At 45.2% G+C, this 26244-nt stretch overlaps 1 protein-coding gene across 1 annotated transcript in view; it reads right to left on the minus strand.

Annotated features, from left to right (window-relative positions):
• erfl3 (Ets2 repressor factor like 3) overlaps nucleotides 1-25908 on the minus strand; it is a 46565-nt gene extending 20657 nt beyond the window's left edge. Inside the window, exon 1 of the mRNA XM_047598232.1 lies at nucleotides 25276-25908. Coding sequence (XP_047454188.1) covers nucleotides 25276-25297 — 22 coding nt within the window. The 5' untranslated portion in view covers nucleotides 25298-25908. The remainder of the gene's footprint in view (nucleotides 1-25275) is intronic.
• Nucleotides 25909-26244: the final 336 nt, after the last annotated feature.

The following is a 26244-nucleotide window of genomic DNA, read 5'->3' on the forward strand; positions in this document are numbered from 1 at the left end:
GATAAAAGAGAGGCGGCGCTGAGGCCGAGAACGAGCGAACATTGTTAAGACGATTAGGGGCGACTTCTCGGTCGATTCCAAAACAAAACGTTGCTCCAAGTTCAGCTATTCAGACGCCAACGCCAACAACTTCTGAAGCGCAACGACCTCTCAAACGTTTTGCAACGGTAGCACCGAGTTTTTTTTTTAGTCCCGGTGATGATTTCTGTGATACACACGACGACTTAACATGCCCCGTAGAGTCTCCGACGCCCGGAACAAAAGCGTGCACATGCACGTGGGTGAAGCAAACCACGTTCCTGCTGCCGCTGCCACTGCACAGCAACAGTTGGTGGCTGTAGCACAACCAAAAAAAACGAAATTTAAATCAAAAACAAAAACTATATTGAAACATGCACAATTCCAACAGGTAAAGAAATTTCAGAGTTTTCAGCTGCAAATATGTTTCCATTATTTTCATACGCTTTCTAAGGCAAAACGCGTAACCAAACAATTGAGAATATTACGTGCAAATTAATATTTAACAACTACAGCTGCCTAAAAAAAAAAATGAGCGGATCACCGACCTGGGACTAAAGTGCCAAGGAAGGCGAGAGCTGATGGGAAGGAGGCAGAGACAGACGGGCAGTCAGACAAAGTATCAGAGTGAGAAAAGAGATGAGGAGGAGAGATTCCCAGAGCTGCGAGTCCTACTCAGCAGCAAATCAACTGACAGGCCTGTGCCAAACTAACAGCGGAGTTGCACACTCAGGGTTTTTTACACAGGGCCAAGGCCTCTGAACAGCCATTAGCGGCAGCTGGCTGGCACTGTTTTACTTTAACCCAGCTCAGCTTTAGCGCGAATGTGGGAAACGGCCAGCGCAAGTGTGTCTGAGGATGAGGAGGGTGAGGTCACCGTCGGCTCGGAGAGTCCGTAAAAGCCCCGAGACGGTCGGTATCCGCCTATAGCGAATCCATACACGAGCACACACGGCCACGTCTTTTGTCACGGCCGCTCGGATGAGTAAGACAGCCCGAAGCGCCGGGCAGGGGGGGGACAGAACAGACAGAAATACAAGACCAGGAGGTTGACGGGAGGGATGGAGGGACAATAAAAGACCTGGAGGGTGAGACAGAGAAAAGTAAGAGTGAAAGGAGGGAGAGAAGGAGGAGGGTGTGCTACACAAGAGCGGGAGGAGGAGGGTAATGAGAGCCCGTACGCCTGAATCCCAAAGTGTCTGGACTCTTCCCACCAAGTCCATTAAAAATTCATTAGGCCAATACTAGGAAGACTAGAGAGAGTAAGACACGGAGGGAAAGACAGAGGCAAAGTGGCAGAAACACAAACAGGTTGGTTATTTGAGAGAGTTTTGCTTAAAAAGTTTCATTTAAAGTGGTTAAAGCCAAACTAAATTGTAAATATTTTTTTTTTCTATTTTTTAAAATAATGTTGCCACATTTTTGTTCAAGCAAAATTACATTAATAACACAACCACCTAAATGTCTAACCCTTGTTGTGTAAAGGTGCTAGACTAGCAGCAACCTGACAACAAAAAAATACTTAAAAAAAATTTAGCGGACGGGTAAATTCAGCTAATCTCAACGTTGAGGTGACGCAAATGATTCGGCACAATCCCACATTTCCCAAATATTTCCCAAGCAACTTTGGTTCCTGCCACCAAATTCATCACGTGTTTGTGCCAGAGTGTAGTGAAGGGTGAACCCAGATGAAGCTCTGGAGATGTGACGGTATTTTCTTTTCAAACAGAACTGGCCGGAGCAGGTAACAGCAGGACTGCCAGTGAGGGCTGATACAGCCCTTGTGCGAGTGTCTGTGGCCTTAGTTTTTCTCATGTGTCCTGTACCGCAACCACAACTCAAACCCTCGTCGGTGGCTTTTTGTAGCATTTACTAGCCTCCCGTCTAACACTAGCTCTTCAGTTTCCTGCAGTCAGCCTTCATTCATTCATTCACCATGTGATCTATGAACTATGGAAGGGGAAAAAAATGTCCGTCCCCCCCAAAACAAATCAGAAGTAGATGTCAAGAGGTGACAGAGACTAGAAGAAAAGTCGCACGGGCTTGTTTTAAATAGTGTTGGATTTAGATGTTGTTTGACTTTTTCCAAGGGCTTGTGATCTCTGTGGTTTTTACAGCAACATGCAGAGAAGATTTTGTTCAGTGGGAGCAATCTTGCAGAGAAATGCAGCTTGTTGGGAAGAACCCAGATGGAGATGGATAATCTCCCCTGAAGGACTTTTCGGGGGGTCCCGGCTGAGACGAGACGTGCTTCACCTGAGTGTCGCGAGCGGTTAAACAGGCGTCATACGCAAGAACATGCAAGCCTTTCGAGGCTGTTCATCTATTCTTAGAGGTCACCGTCGTCTACGTTTCCTATAGGCTCTTGCTCACGGCCATATAGCTGCAGAGGGAAGAAACAGAGGAGGGAAAACGCAGGAGAGAAAAAAAAAAAGAGTGCTTTGTGGCCTTGGAGGGGCCAAAAATAGCGCCACACACACTGGGGTTATTGTTCAACAGAGGGAGAGCGAGAGAGAGAGAGAGAGAGAGAGAGAACGAACACACAACATGGATGAGGGAAAGTACAGAAGTACTGAGGGAGGAAGAGGAGGAGGTGATGGGGGCACAAGTGGGACAGAGAACGAGAAGGACATGATGTAAGACGAACGATTTGGTCTCTCGGTTCAGTGCTGTATAGCGCGTCTTCCTGTGAATACGGACGTCTTTTCCAGGAAACTGAGGGGAGGAGCAAGAAAGAGAGAAAAGGCAATAGAGTCCATAGGGATCCTTTCTCCCAGAACAAGCTCCTCTGCTGCAGCCTCACACATCTCGTTTACATGCTTAAGTGCTCAACTCTAAAGGGCCCGTTAAGTCACAACGTGGTTTAAATACCGGCTACGAGCCTGTGAAGAGTGTATTATGTTTCCGGTTTTATTCTGGCTTATCAACTGACTAAACACTTCACTAAAAATTGAGTTAGTATCTCCAGTGTTTTAAGGCCGGAATGATTTTATGAACTATACCTGATCTAGGTCTAATCTTTTAATTATTTGCTTAGTTTGCAGAGATTTCATTTCTCAGGGATTCATCAAACATCTGGTCTCGTTAAGGGACATTCACACCTATGTACTGTTACAATACAGCAAATGAATGTTACGATATCTTTAATGTTTTCATAGGGCAATCAAAACAAAGTTCCAACACTCAGATAACACTAGGAGGTTGCAAACAGAACCGTGATTGGTCATAATTTGGATTTCAGGACATAATCCAAAAGAAAATGGTTCATCGGCTCCGAGTGTAGGGACTAGCTTGGATTGCTGTTTTGTGGGTCATGTGTCTGTGTTGCTGTATATGTACAAGGTCGGTTTGAAGAAGCACTCAATGAACGATTACACATCAGAAAAACTGCTCCATCTTGCATTGATCTGTGGGTAACATGTGATTTAATTGAAATCAAACTGATTGCAAGCGAGCTGAGACCTCACTGTCTAAGCGCTCACAGTTTAATCGAGCTATGCTCAAAATTCTACTTTCTGAATGTGGTCCTTGTCCCAGTTTACACGCAACGGACAAAATTTAATAACTGACGGGAACGTGTCCTCCTCCTCCACACTAGGTGGCGATATGTGTCTTTTCAGCACGTTAATACGGCCCCCTTTCCGGTTGACCTGTTATCAAATATCCGCAGTCTAATGGAGCAGACAAGCATTTCAAACAACTAGTTTAACTCCGATTGAGGCGTATACATGCTGGGGAAAACCAATTTCCAATTGCATGTCTTAGTCGGATAAGGAGAACTCCGATATTAGTCTGAATACCGCGTTTAATGTCTGATTAAACGCAATAATCACAATCTTTTGTCAAACTTTAAAATAGTGTTATAATGCAATTAGAAATACAGCAGTGAAATGAAAGTTAATACCTGTAAAAGGTGCAACATAAAACATAATCTGATTTACTGGAAAGAGACAACAATTTGCAAACAATATATACCTAAACTAACTCCACAGATGTTTGATCACACAGAGGGACTGTGCACATTATTATGAGGATGAGTCCTTTGGTAAGTACGTGAATTTAGGTTGTGGCGAACAAGTGGTGTAGCATCTAACCACGTGGGATGTTTTAACACTACAGAGCACACATACCCAGTTACATCATGGCAAAAAAAGACACAAACACCTACCCAGTTTCTTCACATGGTAAAGACACAAAAGCGTTTAGGATGAACACCCCGTGAACAAACAAAACACAGAAATCTGTCCGTGTGAACACACACACACACACACACACACACACACACACACACACACACACACACACACTGTAAAGCCCCGAGGCGCTGCACCTGATGCGCTCTCAGGTGGGCTGGACAACTGGACCCCTCCGTTTAATCGCACTCATAAACAAGCCTGGTGGGAGTGTGTGTGGTTGTGTGTTCGTGTGTGCGCATTCCCTGGAGTGTGTTAAGAACAGAAGAATAATATTGTGTCAGTGGGAGAAGAGTCCTGTTAGGTCTCAGGGCACAGTTAGGTATATTTACTTTTGCCAAAGTGATGCACTGCTCCCAGGACATTAACCCATCTCCTTAGACATCTCACACACACACACACACACACACACACACACACACACACACGACTTCTACAACCTGACATTATTACAGCTCGAAACGCCCGTAAAGCCTTAGTGTTTTACGGGTTGGCGAGCAAACTGTTCTGATGGCCACAGAAAACCTTGGAAAAATATTTTAGATATGGATGCAACAATTTCGTTTCCTAACTCGGGACATCTGCTGGGACTCAATAATGATTTAAGTGGAACTAAATGAAAAGAATCAGAGGCAAAGGAAAAAAGGCGACGGTCACTTAAAAAAACACGTGTGCATAGTTTTTATAGACTGCAGACAGTAAAGAGTCTACTAATTATGTTAAGGCATTTGTCGGGCTTTGAGGGCTGAAAGTCCATTTCGGTTTTATCAGATCAAAGACGCGTATTGCGGATGAGTCTCCCGCATGCCTTTCTCAAACTCTAACTGAGCTTTACCACTGTCACATAAAGCTCTGAGGGGCTGAAGGACCTGAGCAACAGTTGTCATATGCAGAGTCTCTCTCATCTCATATGCGTGTCCCTCACTAGTCTCCTTCTTTCACGACCAGTTTGTGAGGACAACCAGCTCGAAGCAGATTTACACATGTACGCATTCCTTCACCATGGAGTTATCTTAACACCAGGGTACGTTCAGTGACTTTTTTTTTTCCTATGCGTCCCCAGACTTAAACTTTTCATAACCTTTTCTCTGGGTTGCTTGGAGCGTCCTTGTTTCTTCTGAAACTGCAGCAGTGAAGGTTTTTTCTTTTAGCGAACGTCTTAACGTCAAATTCCACCGACCGTGACTCCGATTATAAAAGCAATAAGGGAGCGAACGCTTTTCAAAGGCGCTGTATGCCCGTGCATCTGGACTAAAACACGCGGCCGTTTTTTTCCGAGGTCCAGCTAATAATTTCCTTTCAAAGTTAACTTTTAGGGATAAGCTGTTACACTCTAACACAACCGTGTCGCAGGCCACAGGCGCCTCTCTTCTCCTTCGCCCTGTCTGCCCAACTCGCAGCCTGGTGTTAATGTACTTCTCCAGCCAGCAACTCAGCGGAGAGCTGCCAGTTGACACTTTACCTCTGGTTCAACAACACACTGCCTACACTCACTACTGCCTGCAAGAGTGTGCGCGCACCTGCGTGTGTAGGAGCGTACGTGGTCGGCGATTAAGACCGAGAAATTATTACGGCATTATCTCAGTATCTGAACGGTGCGTATTACTCAAACGGGGCGAGCTTATCTTTTAGAGGATGACGACAATGTGGAGCCGACTATTGTGATGATGCGTTCGATTGCAAAATACAACTGTCAGTTTCAGAAAGATGCAGATTTGACGGTTTCTTGTTACGAGATCATGTGAACAAATCAAATCAATCAGAAATCTCATTGCTTGCCAACATGATACATAGAGATTTAAGCTGGGCTCAGACTATCAGACTATAGAAGTTCTGGACTAATTTATCACGAGTGAGTCCGGAGAATCTACTGCTCGGTACTGAGGTTTGGCTGAGATTAATGTAACGTGAGGTCCTTATCTACAGGGACCGTCCTTTTGGTTTGATATGCGCTGGCAACCAGCCTACATACGTTTTACTGCCAACTACTGGACTAGTGTGCGAATCAGTCAATGCACAGAAAGTTTCTGCACCACAGACTCTGTTGACATCATGTGTGGTGGTGCGTTCAGTATGTGACCTCACCGCTCAACCTACGCCTTTGCAGTAGGCGCATCACATCCACAACGTTCAGCCGGACTGTCTGCGAGGTCAGTGGGTCAAAGGGTGGCTTTGACACGCAGGAGTAAATTAGAAATAGCACAATCCAACTATACATCTGTCAGGTGGAGGAGGCCTGTGTGTGAGATAGGTGGCACATTTGGGAGGTGGTTTCCTGGAATGTGCCACTAGAGCGGGACAGGATGTTAGCAACTGTTGTATGCACCACAACAACAGATCTGTTTCCTGTCTGTGTACGCTCGTCATTTCTGATACGCACTGAAATCTGGCTACAATCAAAAACCACCTCAGGCAATACGACGCAATAGAGATTCAAAGATAATTTCATTGGGAAACAGAAAGAGAAAATGTAAAAGCGCTGCAAGAATACAATACCGACGCACACTTGTTGCACTGATGAGCATGAAATTGCCAGCTTGTGTGTATAATAAACAGTGCATACATTGACATATTAACGCGCGCACGTGACAGCAGGTACTGCCAGAATCCAAACATAAATGACAGTGCCACACGGAGCCGCTGAAAAGAAACACAGAACCAGAAAAACAAGTCCACAATAACAGCTACAGACTAAAACACCCTGTGTGTGTATATTTATGTGTCTGAGTGTGCGTCAGTGCTGACTCAGTGCGTGAATGTGTTTGTAATTCAGCCTTCACAACGCAAACTCTCCTCCATTCTCCAACCTCTCTCTCCCGCTCTCTCTCTCTCACTGTCTCCTAGCAACGGGACACTTAAGGCCTAAAAATAACCTCCCAGAAACGAACAGAACAAAAAAATAAAGCATAAACGGCAATTAATCCTTTCAAGCCTGGAACATAGACTCAAATAGAGCAGGTATTGGAAAAGGAAAGAGCAGGGCAGGAACGAGCGAGTGAGGGGATGAAGAGAAAGAAAGGAGTGGGAGGCTGAATCTGCCAGCAACAGGTAGCCGTCAGCGGAGGTCTGCGTTACAGGACGGCACACGCGCGTCCACCAGACGTAACTCGTTGATAGAACTTGTCCAAAAGTCAGGGCTGCTGAGTGCAAACTCCAGCACAGCCAAGCCTAGCAAGGTCTGCGAAGAAAACATTTTGAAGGGAATTAAAGACGACACAAACGGGCTGCATTGCATCGTAACACACGCAGAAAGTGGCACGAACGTGAATGAATATTTCTACTGCTTAAGAGAAAACCTCAAGAGAGGGCACTGTCTGACTGTCATCAACCCCTAAGAAGACGGAGTCAGAACTCAACCTCCGAAACAACTTTCCCCTGCGACGTGAATAAGACGAGATGCTTAGTCCCGGGAGCAAATTCTCTCGCTGGGAAAATATGACAGTGGCGCACAATGGCGACGTGGCAACAAGTGTCAATCCGTGCCGACGCGCATCAAGTTGGCGCTGGTGTGCAGGCTTCCATAGAAATCAATGGGTGGGTATTTTGACATACATCACACGCAGCTTAAGCGCGTTTCTGCCAACATCAAAAGACTCGGCGACGCCGCTCTCTCTGCCGCTCTTTGACGGTGGATGTATTGTGATTTTTCTCCCCTCCCCTTGCAGCGGCACGAAATAAACAATGTTGTGAAACAAAGTAAAAGACGACTGAGTCACGGACACACATACACAGAGGCCTGCTGTCTAGCGCCCGGAGCCGACGCATACCAAGGCGAATTAACATTCTGGATCTGTGATGGCCAGCAAGAGACAAAGCAGCGAGACACCTGATCTTTACAGCAGATGTCCGTTTATAAAGAGCCGTTCATGTCTTTTAAATAACGTTACTGTGCCCACTGTGTAGGCAAAAATATCATAAAACGCAATATCTTTCTTTTCCACGTCAAATGACAACAGTGCAAAGTCTTTCCTTCAAGTAAGGTTTGAACCCAAAACTCTGGAGAGAAACAACTCATTCAGAAAAGTTTGAAAAGAAATTTAAAGACAAAATCTGTCAATATTTTCCCTTTAAACATGTGGACATTTCTGAGTATCCATTTACAGTGAAATGAAGGGTTTTGATTGTTTAATTTTTGCCATTTTGTTCTCAAGTCTGATAGCTCGGCTCAGGTATCACTGTTTCCTGAATCCACTTGATTCCAACTCAGAAGGTCCCAATTCAGTCTGCCTCAATTGGATATTTATTCATTTAGAGATCATCCAGTTTGGAAACAAATCTGCTTAGCTATGAAAGAGACATTCAGAAAACTAATGTTGCTATTTTTTGGGGGGGAAAGTTGTGGAGTTTACACAATATTCTACTTCTCGTCGGAACACCGTGCATGTGGTTTTACTGCTGTCAACTCTTCTCTTTCACACTTGAATCAAAAGTCCTGCCACACATAGAGTTCTTTAAAGTTCTGGATCTCCCTCTTAGGTGGACGAATCATGTTGCTAATCTTGGGGAGTAAAACATCTGAAGCGACGATGCAAGATATGGCATAAAATAAAATAATAATCTGCTGATTTTGAATTGATTGGTTGAATGTTTAAAGGGATTCCAATTAATCTCAGACATAACAGCTAACACAATATATCTACATGAGACACTAGTTCCTGATGAAGATCTACTGGTGGACCTTATGCATAGAAATAAAAGTCAAATACTTGTGAAGCATTAACACAGCTGGGTGCATTCTTAGGGTTGTTGTCAGTCTGGAGAAACTACAGGCGCTTAGTCCTAATTTAATATTCAAGTACCTGCCTCTGTTGCATAGCGATTACACTTTAATGTTGGGTATCCCGTACCTTGGACTTAGACAGACTTTAATGATCCACAGGGGAAATTACCTGGTCACAGTAGCTTAGCTGCACATAAAAGAAAGATAAAATCATATAAAACTAAAATAAGTATTATCTAGTAAAATAAAATGGATAATGGTGCAAGCAAAATATGTTCAGAATTATTGTTATGAACAAATTTACAAAAAATAGTTGGCAAAACAGTGTCCAAAGTGACCCGGTTGTTTGGACCGCTGCGTGGCAACAGTGGCGTGGATCTCGTCTCATACTGTTGCCTTGTCCGCTGAGAAGAGGGATGTAAACTCCAACACTTAGGAGCGTGTCCCTATCCGCCCACAGAGCCTTAAAGCCGGGCACAGACATGCTGTGGTCTGGGAAACCCGCGTGCAGCCAGGTCTCAGTCAAACCCTGCTCACGGCCACTCCCTCTGGTCCCAACAAGCACACAGTGTTCGTCCATCTTGTCTGCCAGGGACTCCTCGTTCCCCGCGAGCACAAACGCCACCGCCAGCCGGAACCTCCTTCTCCTCCTTCTCCTCCTCCTCTCCGCTCTTTCACTTTCACTCGAGCACTTCTTCTGAAGTTCAACAAGAAACACCGGAGTCTCTCCGGACGGCACAGGGGGCACAGACAGAGCTGGCAGTTGCTCTCTTGACTACACCAATGGACAACACAGACACACACGAAAAGTACAGAAAACCACTAAATAAAGGCACCACAAAAAGACAAAACAGTGTTTTGTCATACGTGTTGCACTGTGATAAATGCCTCCCAACAATGGATAAACAAAGAAATCTTTTGCTTCATTCGTCTCCATATTCCACTCATTTTATTTAATGCAACCTTTGGAGTCGTGATGATACGCAACGATAAAAACACTGTCACTCTCATCTTCTCAATAAAGGAAGCCAGGGACGTACTAGAGTAAATATGTGTGCATGTTGTTCAGACTTGAGGTGAGAGCAGAATAGGTAGCAGGCCCTAGGGAATCGTGTTTTTCTCACCGCTCTGGTGCTGCCAACTGCGGCGATGACAGTGTGCATTCACAGCAGAAAGGTATTCGCGGTGAGTACGAGGCTTCAAGCGCGTATACATTCATTTTGGGAAAGACGAGTACAGAGTAAACGCTATGCATGCTTTCTACAAGTTGTTTAACAATGTTTGTACGCAGTAAACAAAATCAAAGTATCGTTTCTTGGCCGAGGTCAGCGCACAACCATCCCACGCACAGACACACGCTCTGAGTGTGCGATCATCAGGTGGGAAACTTAAGGGTGAAGCAAAGCACTGGTGGCCTGGTATTCTGAACGGCCCCGCGGGTGCAGAGTGAACAGGGGACGGTGGCAGCTTGCCAACCAGCACTGTTGTTCTTAACACCTTCCTGGTGCCTGGGAGTAAGCAGCTTCGGAGCTGTGTACAACAACCAGGTTCCAAGGTGCAAATAGAAAGGTAATTAGAAAAATGATGGATGGGAGGTTTGACAGCGGCGTTGCGTCATGATGGTATAAGAAAAGGGCCGACACTAATGGGTCCGCTTAGCTGAAAAGCGTGGCTTTAGCACACAGAACTGATCAAAACGGGGGCAGCCTTAAATGGGGAATTTCTCTTAATATGATTATTCCAAATCCTTTTTGACAAATAAAAGATAACTGTTGGCGTTGCAAGACAATTTATTCGCATAATCTGTCTTCCCGAAACTGTGCAGAATGTAATAAGAGTCCAGCCAAAACACAACACTGACAAACACCAATTTTATTACCTTTGCTGCTCCTTAATGTATTAAAATGTGTCCCGCAGACCCGCAGCGCTACACTAAACAAAGCATATTACACAGCAACACGTTCACATCCAAAGTCTGTGACGCCAGTAGACTTTGTGCCCTCAGCGGTTCCCGTGCGTCAGCGATGTGTGTGAACAGTACCAAAAATACAACCACTTCACTAGGTCCCATCAACAGATTCCTTCCTGCACTTCTAGTCTATTCCTCCATCAATCTCCCATTCAATCCCCACCCCGCTGCATCCAGCTCCGCATGCTTTCCTGCTATTCTTCTGGTGCAGCTAATTTTAGATGAAGGAAAAAGCTCTGTCCACATCTGCTAGTCATTCGTGTTTGGGATCGAGAGGAGAGAGAAGGGGAACTGGGAAAAGGTCAAAGAGAAGAAAAAGAAAGGAGAGGCAGCGGTAGGAGTGTTGAAAACCAAATAAAAGGAGCAACCAGGATAAAAAAGAGTCACCGACACAACCAGCAACATTGTTGATCATGACTTATACATTATTTAGACTTAGGGGGGATTTCCTCTGAATTTTTTTGCCGGGGGGGAACCACGTGAGCAGCAATCTGCCTTCACAAGTAAAGACAATGTGAAATAAACTAAACAGTATAGTTCAGCTCGGTTTGCCCCAAAACGTCAAATATAAGGGCTCAGTGGTCCGTGTAATGACCATACATCATCCACATGGGAATCATTTGTTTTCTAAAGGAAAGACAAGCAAAGACACACAGGCTTTGATTTTGGCGTGGTGGCCGCAGGAGACAAGTGAAGCAAAGAGATGCTGAGAAGCAGGATAACAGTGAACAGATCAGTCTCCTTCTGTTTGTTCATGCTGCTTTGAGAAGACAAAACACATTTCTAACACTTACTGCAAGAGTTACACAAAAAAGTTTAAGATTTATGTCTATTTATAAAATCTTACAAAAATCTTTTCCCAGCTAAAAAAACACAAATGTTGAAGAGTTTATTATTTAGTGGTTAATGGAAGGATTAATGGACTACTCATTAAATAATCAAATGATTAATATATTTTTAAAAAGTTTGTGGCACTAGTACACTGCTGATTCATTGTAACAAACAAAACACATTGTGCACCTTTAACAGTGTTGTTCTGTCGAACGGAGGCTGTGAAATGATCAGGTCTCTGATCACAGATGGCTTCATGCGTCCGCTGTGAAAAGCGGCCTCAACAATGACTTGTGTTGTCTTCACTAGTGTTTTCTGACACGGTCATCTACATTGTCACCCAGAATGGACAGAAGAAAAACACACACACACACACACACACCACAGACGTGCGTACACACGCACCAACACAAACGGCATTCTGGCAATCACCACTGTGCGTCATAGCGGCCTGTGAGGGGGACACAGAGGGCAGAGCGCAGCGTGTTTATGTGTGTGTGTGTTTATCCCATCGTAAACAGGGACAAGAGACACATGCCGTGTCACCGCCTGTCACCACTTTCCCTGCTTCCCCCGCTGTTGTCGCCCTTCACTCACTTTGTCCAGTCTTGTATCGAGTCCCCCCCCCCCGTGCCCTTGTCTTGCCTCCTCCCTGCCTCCTTCTCCTCCTCTAACCCCGACTCCACTCTGTCAGCTCGTTAAGCACGTCTCCTAAAGCTGATTAAACAGTGTTGATCAGGCTTACGTAACACTCACCTCACATAGACGTCGCAGCCAGCCAGCCAGCCAGCCAGCCAGCCAGCCAGCCAGCCAGCCAGCCAGCCAGCCAGCATACCATCTTTGTGCGCGCGTGTGGCAGACTTAGAGAAATCGTAGAAAGAAACTTCGCTTCAATGAACACTGCTCACTGAGTATTTGCAGTTCAAACACACACACAGGAGCCTTTACACGTGCATTTGGTTTGACGCCAAGTTGGTGCTTTGGCTCACTGGCATGAGCATATCTGACTACGATGATTGAGTGTACATCACAAAGGTCTCCCCAGGTTTGTGCTTATGTTAATTATTATGGAGATGTGAAGGGAAGAGACATCACACGCACACCTGATGGGACACATAACAAGTGTGCGCGTGCACTCTGAGGCTTTGTCGGTTGGTGCCTGCGCAGAAAGCCCAGCGCCAGGTTAATTGGCGGAGTGATGGAGTTAACGAGGCAGCGCACATAGTCGGGTTGGAGAGGTCTGCCCGTGTGCCTCCTCTTCTCCTGGTTTGCACTCGCTCTCTGCCTCGTGGGAAAGATTAGAATCCTCAGCTGGAGCAAATAAAGCCGAACGTTATGCAAGAACCAGAGAAAGGGAGAGAGAAAGGCCGATGATGATGTAACTTGAGAGAAGAGCAAAACACGGAGATGAAGAGCAAGGGAGAGCGCGACGAAGGGGTGTTCGACGCGAGCTCTGGATGCAGCTGACCTTACGAGAAGCTCCGCTCCAGACCGCTATGCGTACCTTACCGTGCTATATGGTGCCAGCCGTCCATGTAAACAATGGCAGCCACTCCGCACGACTGGGCAATGAGCTCAGCTGGAAACACACAGCTGCACCGCAGCGGCAGAGACCAGTCCTCTTCAGCCGCTCACATCCTCGCTCCACTCACACGCAAAACCAGACCACAGAATGTAAAGTCTATGTCAGTGTTACACTTGGTTTCATTATAACCTCCCTCACTGACACGTATGGGGTCAACTTACGAGGTAGTTCACGCTGCCGACCTACCAGACCAAGACAGGCAGGCAGGCAGTGAATGCAACATACCATGAAGAAATGTAGCATGAATACTGTTCACTCAAGTGCTGCAAATATAAAGGTACAATGGTGTCATTTTTTATTGTGTTCAATTTCAACTTTAATCTCAGCGTTTAAAAAAATATATGCGATCGGAGAAGTTTAGTGTTTTTAAACTGCACTGATGCCCTGATCAGCAAACTAAGTAATTGTGTCTTTGTAAATGCAATGGAGTAAACCAGCAGGCTGTGCTCAACATACAATCTGAAACTAATCTATCCAGGCCAGGTATTGTGAAATGCTATTTGAAGCATTTGGATTCAGCATCACAGACTTACAAAATTGTATTACGTAAATATATTGACTTCCATGGAATAGTCTAAAGCATTGCACTGTTCATATCAGTGTTTGCACATCAAAGCTGTGAGAATTTATCATTTCCTTAATCAGATACTCTGTAAACAAATGCTCTTAGTCAACTAATTTCGATGATTTACCCAAAGGTCTTTAGTCTATCTCCCACTTAAGTCACTAAAGTGTCTGTGTTTAATACAAGCTTGAACTGTTTGCCAACGCCGTATACTTTATTAGGGAAGTCATGATGAGAACAGGAAGGGCTGAAAGAGACTGACCTCGAATCCAGGACGACAAAGTTACATGTTCACCTTAAACGGCTGAACCACTCCAAAAAAAAAAAAAAAAAAAAAAAAAATGAACTCCTTTTAAAATTGTGATATATAAATTTCAACGGAACAAGATCAGGATTACAGAGAACAGTCCTCCCACGAGTCCTGACCTTACAACTGCCGCTGATGATGAAGTCACATATACGATGAGATTTTGTTATTCAATCTAATTCTACATGTGAGCTTCTCCTGATAAGGACCTGATTTTAGACAGTGTCCCAGTGTATATTGAGTGTAGTGTAAATTGAGTAATAAACATGAATAACAGGTGTCAGGAGAGGCAGAAAACGAGAAATACAATGGGGAAGGAAGTGAAAAAAAGAGAAATGAATGAGAGATGGAGAAGGAAGCAAGTTCACGAAGATAAAAGACTGGCAGAGAGAGAGCGAGCGCTGAACTTTCTCCCCTGGTATACTGCTTGGATGGTGTTATGTAAGAGCTGAGTGTACACACCGATTACCTCTGCTCAGTGGAACTCATAACATGAGGCACTACCTCACGCTTCATTTGTGTGTATCTGGTAAGGGTGTGTTTGTGTGTGAATATACACCGGTGCACAAAGAGTAGAACGCACATATTATACCAGCAACACACATAAAAAAGTATTGTCTGAACCAAATGGTTTAGATCATCCATCCAAAGTGTAAGGTAACTGGGGGCTTTCCCGTGAAGTGACAGCTGCACAGTTTACAGCTACACCCTTCGATCCCCGCATACCCCGATAATACAGAAGAATATTAATAATTGTGTTGTCAATGTATAGCAGCTGCTTGATTGGTGGAGTGGAACAGAGTTTGCATTTTGATGCTCTGCAGAGTGGCCGCAGAGTGAACCAGTGTTGGTGAGTTTCTATGCACAAAAAGTATTGAGGATATAAGTTGTGAAAGATTTAATAATTCATTGACAAAAAGAAGATTTTCTTTTCTCCACAAAATCTGTTTGTCCAATCGGGTGCTTGAATAATCTGAGGAATCACCACTGAGTGGTCATTTTACATTTGGGAAATTAAAATGTATCCTCTCTCATGACCCAAAGGTGACCTCCCAAAAACAGGTGTCGCCAAAAAGTGCACAAAAGAGGTCACGGTGCGTCATCCGGCAACGTGGGTGCACATTCCTGCTGCACTGGACCAAATATTGACCTATTATAAGTGGCAAAAAAGTGTGACTTACTGCCCAACCCGATATTACACAAAGAAACAACTTAACCCTTTGTTAATACTGAGATCATTGAGACAGTCACGCACAGATCCCACATTCCCACACACACCTCTGTGCACGCCTGCTCCTCTCACAACTAATCCGAGGAAAAGAGCGTAACTTCGCAGAGAACCCATCCGATTCTTGGAACAGACACGATAACCAACTACTTCCCCAATACACACACACACACACACACACACGTGTGTGGAGAAGAAACTAGCTGGGAGCCAGTTAAAGAGTGTGTGCAGGGCACTACAAAGACCCTACTGTATATTTGAGTGTCCACAGAAAAAAAAAGCAATTCACTACAATTATCGTAACAGCATTTCTAATGCGTTTTCTGCACTCGCTCTGTAGCCTGCAGCCGACGGTGTAATAGTTTGATTGGCAGGCTGTTGATGCTCCGCTTAGGTCTTGTTTCCAAGGCAACGCATATACAAAGTATTATTATTTACCATAAACGCACATGCTGATCGCTGCATATCAGACACGTCATGTTACAGACAGTATGTGAATAAAATAAACCTACATCCCCCAAACAAAATGGTTTATTCTGTAATATTGACGTGATGAGCAAACAATTTGCTTGAATTTCAATTAAACTCGGGTTCAGGGCACCCCAATCCTCCTGGTAATCTCCGACCACCGCACTTGTAGCTGCCTATGTATAATTCTCTGCCTTTCCGTTGAAGCTTTGAAAATCCCCCCGTTGTTCTTGATCCATTCTTCCCTCCTTTCATTTTCCCCTCTAACCCTGTGACTGGTCAGGGGACCGAGCTCCCTGTTCTCCTCATTTAAAGCTTTAATCTCCTAAAATAACAATCACTGTGTGCATATGTACAGTAGGGTTATGTGTGTGTGCGCATGTGTGTGTGTGTGTGTGTGTGTGTGTGCGCGCACGTGTGTGTGTGCACCCACCGCGTACAACTGCCTGGCTGTTACGTAATTTCGCTGGGCCACATCTGATGCTAAAAATGGACATGGATAAAACTATTGTGACCGAGGGCAGGGCTACTGTACGGAGACGCTGCTGCGCACACACGCCGCAAATGTACACACAGACAGCAGGGGCAGGACAAGCTGCTTAACTCTGAAACGGGGGGGAAAAAAAGCACGTTTTGAGCCATTTCCTTAATTGAACTGCTGTGGTCGTCACCTAAGATCTAAAACGATAGAAACTGCGTTACTTAAATGATTTTGAGGCACAGCCCAAGAAGATCTAAACTGTGTTAACTACATATGAGATCATATCATATGTGCACTCACTTGCCAGTTCGTTAGGTGAAATTGTGGAAATAAATGCATTCTAATCTGCACTAACTCCTTCATGGCTGTTATGATATTTGGTTCAGGGTGTATGACCGACTGTGTAACCATTTAACTGTGCTGGATTAAGTGCTTCTGTTAATTAGCCCAGCCCACTGACAAAAACGCTATTGTCACGTTATTAGAAACATGTGTCAATGCAACACAATACAACTACAAACTGCAACTAAAATAGCTGAATCAACAACTATCTGAGTTATTTTGAACAAATGCTGAATATTATAACCTCCCTAAAGCTACGATTTACAGTGTTCCCTGACTATCACGTTAGAACGCATTTGGTCTCACTAGTGGACCCAGTGAACTGGAAACATACCACATTTTGCGAAGCTAATATGTAATCTTAATCTAACTATATGAGCGCATTCTGTGTGGTTAAGAAGAAATAGTCACGGGTACAGTGGGTACAGTCCACTCTTCTGTCAAGTCTTTACTTGAAGTTATTAAATATTTTGTACAACAGTTTTCAAAGGGTTTGTGTCGCATGACATGTACCCAAAAATCACTGTCCTTGAGTGAGCATCACACGTCTCCAACATTAATAATTTACCCAAACATCAACAACACAATTATTTTAGTTAGGAGTGAGGAGGATATATTTGGGTTGCTGGAAGAGCGGAGAGGCGTACAACACTAAGGCGGGTCAAATACCTCGAGAACCAGTTTACAGAGACCGGTGTGCGTTTATGTGTGTGTGTGTGTGTGTGTGTGTGTATGTAGATATGCAATATGATGTGCAGCACTGAAGGCCATCTCTGTCATTAAAGATTAACCACTCTTGCTTTCCTATAAATACCTTTCCAATGATCCAATGCATTATTCAGTTTCTCTTAGGCCGGCAGATACGAAGGCAGAGAAACATACACACACACACACACACACACACAACACACACCTGGAAAGCTGAGGAAAAAGCCAGTGTCGTGGAGGGAGTGGGCCTTGCGAACATTTAAGAAGAGGATGGCCGGTGGGCAAAAATAGAGACAGATGCTGCGAGTGCAGTCCACCACGCTTCATTTTCCATATAACCACGCATCTTGGACGGAGCCCAAGGCCGTGTGTGTGCGTATATGTATGTGTGTGCAGACATACGTTCAAAGTGCAGCGCGCACTTGACTTTGAGCTCTTATTTTAACTTTCCACTTTGACACAGGGAAGTTAACACTCGCCACCACGTATAGCCGATGTATTTTGACAGTAACTGACAGATTCTTTTTATACTATTTGAGCCGTGTTTGCAGACAGCCGCGCCGTGTCTGCTCATCGGGTTATGTCGGCTGGTAAATCAGGGCGTCCCGAGGAAGAAAAAGAGACAGGGTAGGGTGACATGAAGGAAAGGAGAGGGGGAGAGGAGGAGAAGGCTAATGGAAGAGGAGCTGCCACTGGGGTATTAGTCCATGGATTGGTGACAGAGAAATGGTGGTGAGAGGGAGGAGAGGGTGGTGGGATGGGAGGGTCAATCGATGCCTAAAAAGGTTTCACTCCCCTACAGGGATGTGTGCATCTGTGTGCGCACGAGCACAAGAGTGTGCAAAATGAAAACACAATCTCTCTGCCCTACACACACATTGTAGTATTGACCCATCTGGTTGAAAAAGTCAGAAGTCCCGCACAAGAGCAGCATTTAGCACCAGGACTTTGATTCTAATGAAAGGGAGATTAGAATTTGTTAGTCCAGTTATGTTTCAGACAGTGCGGTTGTGCTTCTAAATCTTGCTTATAAAAAATGTGTATATTTCATAGAGGAAGATTAAATTAGATGAAGCTGTCACAGCGGACATGGTCCTGGCGTAGGACAGAGTGTCGTTTGTCTGGCATTTATGCGGCGTCTCTATGTACCCACCTGCAGCCAGTCAGCATTTACTGGTGCACAGATGAAGACAGAGATCCCTTTCCATGTGGGTAATACCAATTAAAATTGCTTTCCCAGATTCAATCTTAACATTAACAACATTTTTTTAGGTCAGTTTGTTCCCACCAAGACACACTTTACTCCTGACACGGCGTTTCAGCCCCGTACTTCCCCTGCTCCCTTCTTTCCTCATGCACATAACTTTCTCAGCTACATACATAGGCTACGATGAGGTGGCTCAAAGTTCAGAACGAGCTCTGACGTACAACACAGAACAGGTCTGGACACGGAGAGAAGAGAGAGTCACAAGGTAAAGACTTAGAAACAGAAAGACACAGACGGGCCGCGGGAGAAGACAGACAGGTTGAAAAGAAAACTCTAAACGTGATATTGCATTCCTTACATGGGGTGAAAGAGGGAGGGAGAGAGAGAGAGAGAGAGAGAGAGGCGAGGAAAGAAAGGGAGGTGTGGGGGGAAGGGAAAGAGGGGAGAAAGGGAGGAGGGTGACAAGAGACAAAGTTTAACTTGGCGCCAGACAGTCTTTCAAAACCCGACAGCCAACCACACGCACACACAAAATATCGACACTACAAGTGGCACAGAAGTCCTTTTGGTGACTTCCCATCATCCAGAATTAGATTAGATATTTGCCCTCCACCCCTACTCCATGGGTCCAGCACAGAGGCAGATTCCCAGATAAAAATAGCCAGAGGAACTATTCAAACACTGCTGCCTTTCTGCAGGGAGTGTCTGCTGACTGCTCCGGACTTAAGGGGTTAGAGAGGGGTTAGGAGCTCCACTCAGCACCTCCCTGAACCAGAGAGCTCGGACAGTCCAGTCTCGATCACACTTAGTGCACATTTTTAAACACAAAGAAACACGCGGTAACAGGGTTTAAAATTGCTGAATGAATATATACATTTTTACAATTTACAATCGCATTTTTTTAAATTCTCTCCTGTATTAAAATATCAATGTATAAACACACAAAGCAACCGGGGTAGACACAGTTTTCTCAGGTCTTATGTGATAGAAGCACCAGACCGTGGATAGTTTACCATGCAGCCCGAGAACAGTTACACACACACACTGACTATTTGCATAACTGTCTAAATAAACACACTCACCTTAATACAGGCAAAACCAGGATTTTCAATTAAGGATGTCCTGATTGGTATCAGGGACAATCGAGGCATTTTTTAAGATGATCTAATTGAGCACATATACAAGACCAATCTATTGAATATGTTACCAACATTATAAACACGACTAAACATTTCTGTTGTATAGTTTTATAACGTTTGTCCAAGCAGAAATGCAATTTAGTATTTGATGTCACAGTGTGAATGTTAAGATCAACACCACAGAGCTATTTATAACAAAGGTTTGTTAGCCGGTTATTTATTTTGTTAAAACCACATCGCTAATTGTTCTTGAGGGAAGGGCGGATGGACTTTCCCCGAGTCAGTAGAAACACGCATGTTTCTACAAATAAGAGGGAGACGTTTTGTCCACTAATAATGCTATTTTTTCAAGCACTATAAAACACCATGAACGGGACATCCACAATTTCAATGAAATGCACATAAAGACCCAGCCCTGCTGTTCTGATCCTGTCTGTACAGTAACAGCCGCACTGAGTGCAGATCCCTTACAATACAGACCCTCCACACAGCCAGTATTATTGGCCCTAATCTGCAGAGATTAGGTGTATAGATTACAGCACTGTTAAAAAGAGACAGTAACCACAGGGTGACGCCCCATCCTCAGAGGGTTACGACAAACTATTCTGTGTGCGGTGTGTATTAGGTTGTGGTGTTAAGAGTTGGTGATGGCACGCTGCTTGGGAGGAAAAGCTGGCTTCATGACTGACTAAGTGCCGTCATGATCTTGACAGCTTACACCGAGATTATACCCCAACCAATAGAGAGGTGACAGTGCAGGCTCCAACCTAAAGGACGGGTCATTGTGTTGCGAGGATCCAAAATAAAACCTCTCATCTGGAAGGATCAGAGTTACCTGATCTTCACGTGTGTGTGTGTGTGTGTGTGTGTGTGTGTGTGTGTGTGTGTGTGTGTGTGTGCGCACATGTCATCAGACTCCGATCGGTTTCAGTGGTGCCGCCGCCACAGAGGAGCTGTCACACACGCCCACGAGCGCCGGCGTACGAGCTTTGTTCAACACGTAATACCTTTACAGAGCTGCCCACCCAGAAAACCCTGCCTCCTTTATGTACACACTCCATATTCTTTTACACCAACATGCCATTCTCCACCTCGCACTGAGTCACCTCTGTGGCAGCGTAGGCTCTGTAAACTCCCCGTATTACATTACAATACACATGCATGCGCAAACACAAACAGCTGCTGAACAGCGCAGGTCAATCCACGCACACCAACACACCCCGCTGCATTCTCAACATGAAGTTTGATACCCATCTGAAAAGAGACCCTCGTGTGTGTGTGTGGCTGTGCATGGCGGAGCATGTGTGCATTTTGATATTGCGAGCTGCAAAAGGGGAAACTGCACCTCGACTCTTAATATAACAGACACCTTAAGGACGTAAATCGGCTTTAGCGGCATTATCCACACGAGATATTAAAAAAATACGCCTGTGTGAATGCGTACATTTGCAAATCATTTTGTCTCGGTTCAGGAAAGACTCAAAGAGATAGTGTGTTTTCGCCCTCATGTGTAATGCAACACAGCCGGCAACTATTAACCTTCTAGGCAGGAATGTGGGAGGTCCAAGAATTCAAATAAAAAAAGCAGCAGTCTGTGCGAGTGTATGTGTACTGTGATGTGTACTCACACGCCAGGCCCAGGCCATTACCATCCCTGACCAATAACCAATAAACCTGATGTGGGGTCACGGTGTGGTTACAACCAATGGCTCTGCAGTAAAACTAGGCTCAACGCACATCACAGACATGCACGCATGACCTGGGGACACGTTTAGTTGTGCTGCTAGGTTATTAGCAAAAAAAAAAAAAAAAATCAAGTTCTTTGGTGTCAAACTTTATTGAGCTGATAAAAATGAGAGGCTGACGGTTTGTAGGAATCTGGCTGGAGGTTAATGCGTGGGCTTCTGGGGGTGATGGGGCTGAGGACAGCGCCGGAGAGTGGTTAGAAGCACCAGGGCCGTCAAGGGTAATGCCGCCGCGTTGGCTGTGGTCTCCCAGGTCTCCGTGGTCAAGGGCGGCACAGGACTAATGGCGGGGAGGTCCATTAGTGTCGACCGGCTGAGCACATTGTTCCCTTTGGTCACATTCCTGACTAAATACAGACATTTCCACAAGTGAAGACCCCTTGAACCAGAAGTCATTTGTCAACTTAACATCACAGGGGACCGTATCAAAACTTTTATGAAAAACTGTTGTGACACGTTGAAGTGGACCACACTGACGCTGCCTTGGAATTGCTCATCCTGTCCGTTGTCAAATTAATCTCTATATCGCCTACAACTTAAAACGCAATCAAAATAAATATCTTCAAGTGTGTTCCCTGCATCCATGAGAAGTATCCTACAAAAAGGGAAGTATTTTAATTTTGTCAGTGTTCCTAATACCTGATCCGCTCACACCAGCAGTCAGTCAGTTTTTGGCACCTAGCAGGTTTTACCTTACTTTACAGATGGAAGTTAATCAGTTTTGTTATGGAACATCGTCTGGTGGGGATTTACGTATCCTGGCTGAGCCTGCTCACAGCAGGACACTGCCCCGTAAACCGTGTTGTAAAACTGAACCAGGATAGTAGGGAGGTAGTGGTATTGCTGTGGTCAGCAGTGCTAGGGAGTTTTTACAGATAAGACTAATCGCAGCGCTTATCATCACAGCGGTTGTTGAGATTGAAAAGCATATGCTCACAATCGCGCATGTAAACCCACACAGGGAAAAGGTGAAATATTCCCTCTCTAATCATTGACACCCTTTTGTTTCCTGCTCTGACACATCATAAGGCAGGACTCCCTATATGTGTGTGTGTGTGCCTAGAATAAATGGTACTCAAAGACATGTCAGACGCTCTAGAAAAGCAGAGAACAGCAACACACTATCATCATTAAAACTTGATGAAAATTTGGTTAAAAAAAAACTAAACAAAAAAAGAAACAGACATGGATGACCACATTTAACCCCCACACAGATACAATTCACACACACGCAGAAGTGCGGTCTCTTCATGTGTCAAAAGCACCACCAAACCATGAGCTGCTCCGCACCATTATTACCTCAATGAGAGGTCCCTGGCCCCACAAGTCCACACACAATCAGTCCCAGGCCCTGCCCCACTCCCACCATTGTTCCACACTCCACACATACACACACACAATGGCCACTCCAGAGCCAGGGGTCCCACCATGCAATTCCATCACACAAAAGACACACACTAGTCCTTATCCCGACAGAGTGAAGAAAGAACGGTGGAGGTGGCAGGAGAGAAAACTGTAACCCTTGAGGGAGGCTCGGAGGTAAACGGGTGAAACACAAAAGCTGGAGGGCAGTGAGAGTGTGGTAGGTAACGTATTAGAAAGGCAGACACGGACAGCAGGGCAGTTATTATTGTGTCTCTGAGTCCTTATCACCAAAGCTTAATAAATTACTAGAAAAGTCTTTGAGATGGATATATGGCTGTTTAAGTGTAGATGAGATAATAAATACTGACTAGTGCAACATGTGGAATACTTTTCCTTTGACCCCACCACACAGACAAACTCAAACACAAACAAAGGCATGATAACAAGCGGTGATTGGATGTAAGCAGGAATTAAATCAGAAACTTTCCATCGTCACAAGCCCAACACCCATGTGCCAGGCAGCAACATCAGAAATTATTCCTGTGACTTCCTGCATCAACTCCCTCAGCAGAAGTTGTATCATCTATTAAAGCTGATAAAGCAGCAGCAGTAAACAAATGTGAAGTGAAGTGTCCGTTCCTAGAGTAAAGTAAGCTTCACAAGAAGCAGCAGTTTATCACAGGGGAACATAATCCCACATCAAAAATCCCAGGAAGGAATGATTACATTTTTTATCCTACACATATCCACAGACTGTTGATGGGATATACACAGGTTAAGGGTTAAAGCTTATGTTCTGATTGCAAACGCAGCAACAGCAGGAGATCAGGCAGATTAAGCCAGAAACGCAAATTTAAAAAAGTTAAATAGGTGCTGCTATACAATCGCATGTGCTTACTGATCATGCTTTTGGGTTTCTATGACCAACTGCTGCTGAAAGGATTTGAATTAATGTAACGTAGCTGTCTGGATTTGAATAGCTGATGAGGCATTTAAAGTCATTTCTCAGGCCACTTCTCCGGATTTTAACAAGGTAAACAGTGTCAAAACTTAGAAAGGAAAAGAGCACTTGCAGGTTTCTCAACATTTAACTTGGTGCAGTTAAATGTCAAATAAGACTGGTTTCACAATAGTTGTACAAGACAACCTTGGTATGGGACCAGATAACAAACACAACCAACCTACTACACAAACAGACAAACACAGGGAGCATACATCAAATCCATAACCTCAAAACAATCATTTTTTCAGTGCTTTCCCGAGAGGGGGCTTAAGCTACTGCCACACAAACACTGCGTTCCTTGTAATAAAGGGGGCTTCTTGTGGTGGGACGTGGTGTGATGTCATGGCAGCCTCCTTGGGGGTGCTGCAGGGAGTGGGTGTGTGTGTGCAGGAATGTGGAGGGCCGAGGGGCTTGAGGCTGGGTGCAGAGGGAGTCGGGAGGGAGGGAGGACAATGTGGGGGAAGGGTGGGGAGCGTCCCAAGTGGAAAGGGTCCTGCACAGTTTGTCAGTCACTCGCACACATGGTCCCATGCCAAGTGCTTACCAGTTACTAAAAAAAAAAAAAAAAAGTCCTCACATTATTCCTGTGTGAAACCCAACTGAACATACACGTACTTTATTGGGCACAGACGACAATAAAGTTAATACTATGCTATAAATGCTGAATGCTCAAATCTGTCCGGATGAGGTTTTTTGTCATGTCAGGAGGATCAGAAATAATAAAGTGCACAGATAACACACATTACAGTACTTGCACTTCCTCCTTTCTGGGGGAAAAGCGCACTGGCTTCGAGAGAGGAAAGCAAGAACAAACTTATGCAAGCATTTCAGGAATTAAGACAAATGGACGCATGTACAGACCTCAGCTGACTGCCGGGAATCCCCCCCTCCTCTCACCTCAGTATGCTGACAGGCCAAGTACCTGACAAATGTTGTGCTGGCTTACTAGGTTAATATCAGCTCGCTGCGTGTCTACCTGCTTAGATCCAACCACCATCACCGCCAGACGAGGCTTCCTCGACGCAAAACATAAATAGTACTTCTAGGATTTTTAGTCACTTTGAAAGGTGAGGATGGTGAAATAGGTTGTCAGGGTGACACGGAGGATGTCGCTTTAACTACTGTACAGTAGTTTAACCACTTCCTCTTAAACCGGAGTACAGTACTAACCCTGCACCAGATTTTAGTTACTGATCAAGATCAAGAGAACCACCGACTGTTGCTCCGCTCAGATCAACAGGTTTACATCGTCGCCTTTCTCGCTGGAAGCGGGAGCCGCGCGCTAGTTATCTGCCTCGGTCGCTGATTAATCGGCGATTTAGTTACCGACAGCGGCCACGACAAAGTAAACACGAAAGACAATGGCAGCGAGAAGAAAATCGTAGCAGGAGTCAAACTTACCACTATCTCCAGGTGTTTTCATTCTCCCCGTGTTAGCCACTTAGCACTTAGCCAAAGTGTGCTAAACTGGAAGAATTCCACGAAGTTGGTCGTAGAAAGAAAAGTCTCTCGGCCTCGTCCTCCCGCTCCGCTTTCCAATCTGGGAAACGAGCTGAGGGATAACACGGCAAACTTTTGCAGCTTCAGCGGCTTTCTCTCGCTTTCGAGTCTCCGCGCTCTCTCGGTCCTTTTTCTCCCCGGCCGACCCCAAAAAAGAAACAACAACAACAACAACAGAGCGAAGGGCTTGTTGTTTTTTTTTCCGCCAAGACTTCGCTGGTCCTCTCGTCCCGTAACCTCGCAGCGTTGAAATCTGTTCAAGTTGCGGCGGAAAACGGCCAACCGTCCCGAAGAAGCCTTTCTCCCTCTCTCTCCTAATCTTCTAAGTTTTGTTGCTAACTGTCCGGTGGCTGTTTATTCCGTCTCAACCGCATCTTCGTCGCCGTTTGACATCTCTCCGCCGCGCCGCTCTGCTACTTCTGTGACAGACATTTCACGTTAGAAAGGACCTTGTCTTTCTTCACAGACTTTTTCAGTCCTCCACTCAGTCTCACACCACTCAGTGCTGCTTCTCTCCTCCCCCCCGTTCCTCTCTCGCCGTCCTCGGGGTGTCGTGTTTCGCTCGCTCTCTTCTGAGCGGGGCCCGCCCACACTGGGGTGGGGTGGGGGGGGCTAACGTGGCGGGTCACGCCCACTCACCACGAGCCTGGGCCTGGGCTGGCGTCACTGCAGCACGCGACGTTGCCTGGGAGACCGTCATAGCGCTCTGCCGTGGTGACGTCACATCCGAATCCTACGGACCGAGAGAGGCGCGAGAGCGGCTCTGCTCGCAGCGTCCATTTACGTCACGCGTCTGCGTGAGGGTATAAGCGAGGCCTCCACATCTCCAGATAATTACACTTATTAAACGACCAAAACAGCGTGAGAGCG

The sequence above is a fragment of the Mugil cephalus genome, chromosome 11 (genome assembly GCF_022458985.1).
Source record: "Mugil cephalus isolate CIBA_MC_2020 chromosome 11, CIBA_Mcephalus_1.1, whole genome shotgun sequence".
In the NCBI taxonomy this organism is placed as follows: Eukaryota; Metazoa; Chordata; class Actinopteri; order Mugiliformes; family Mugilidae; genus Mugil; species Mugil cephalus.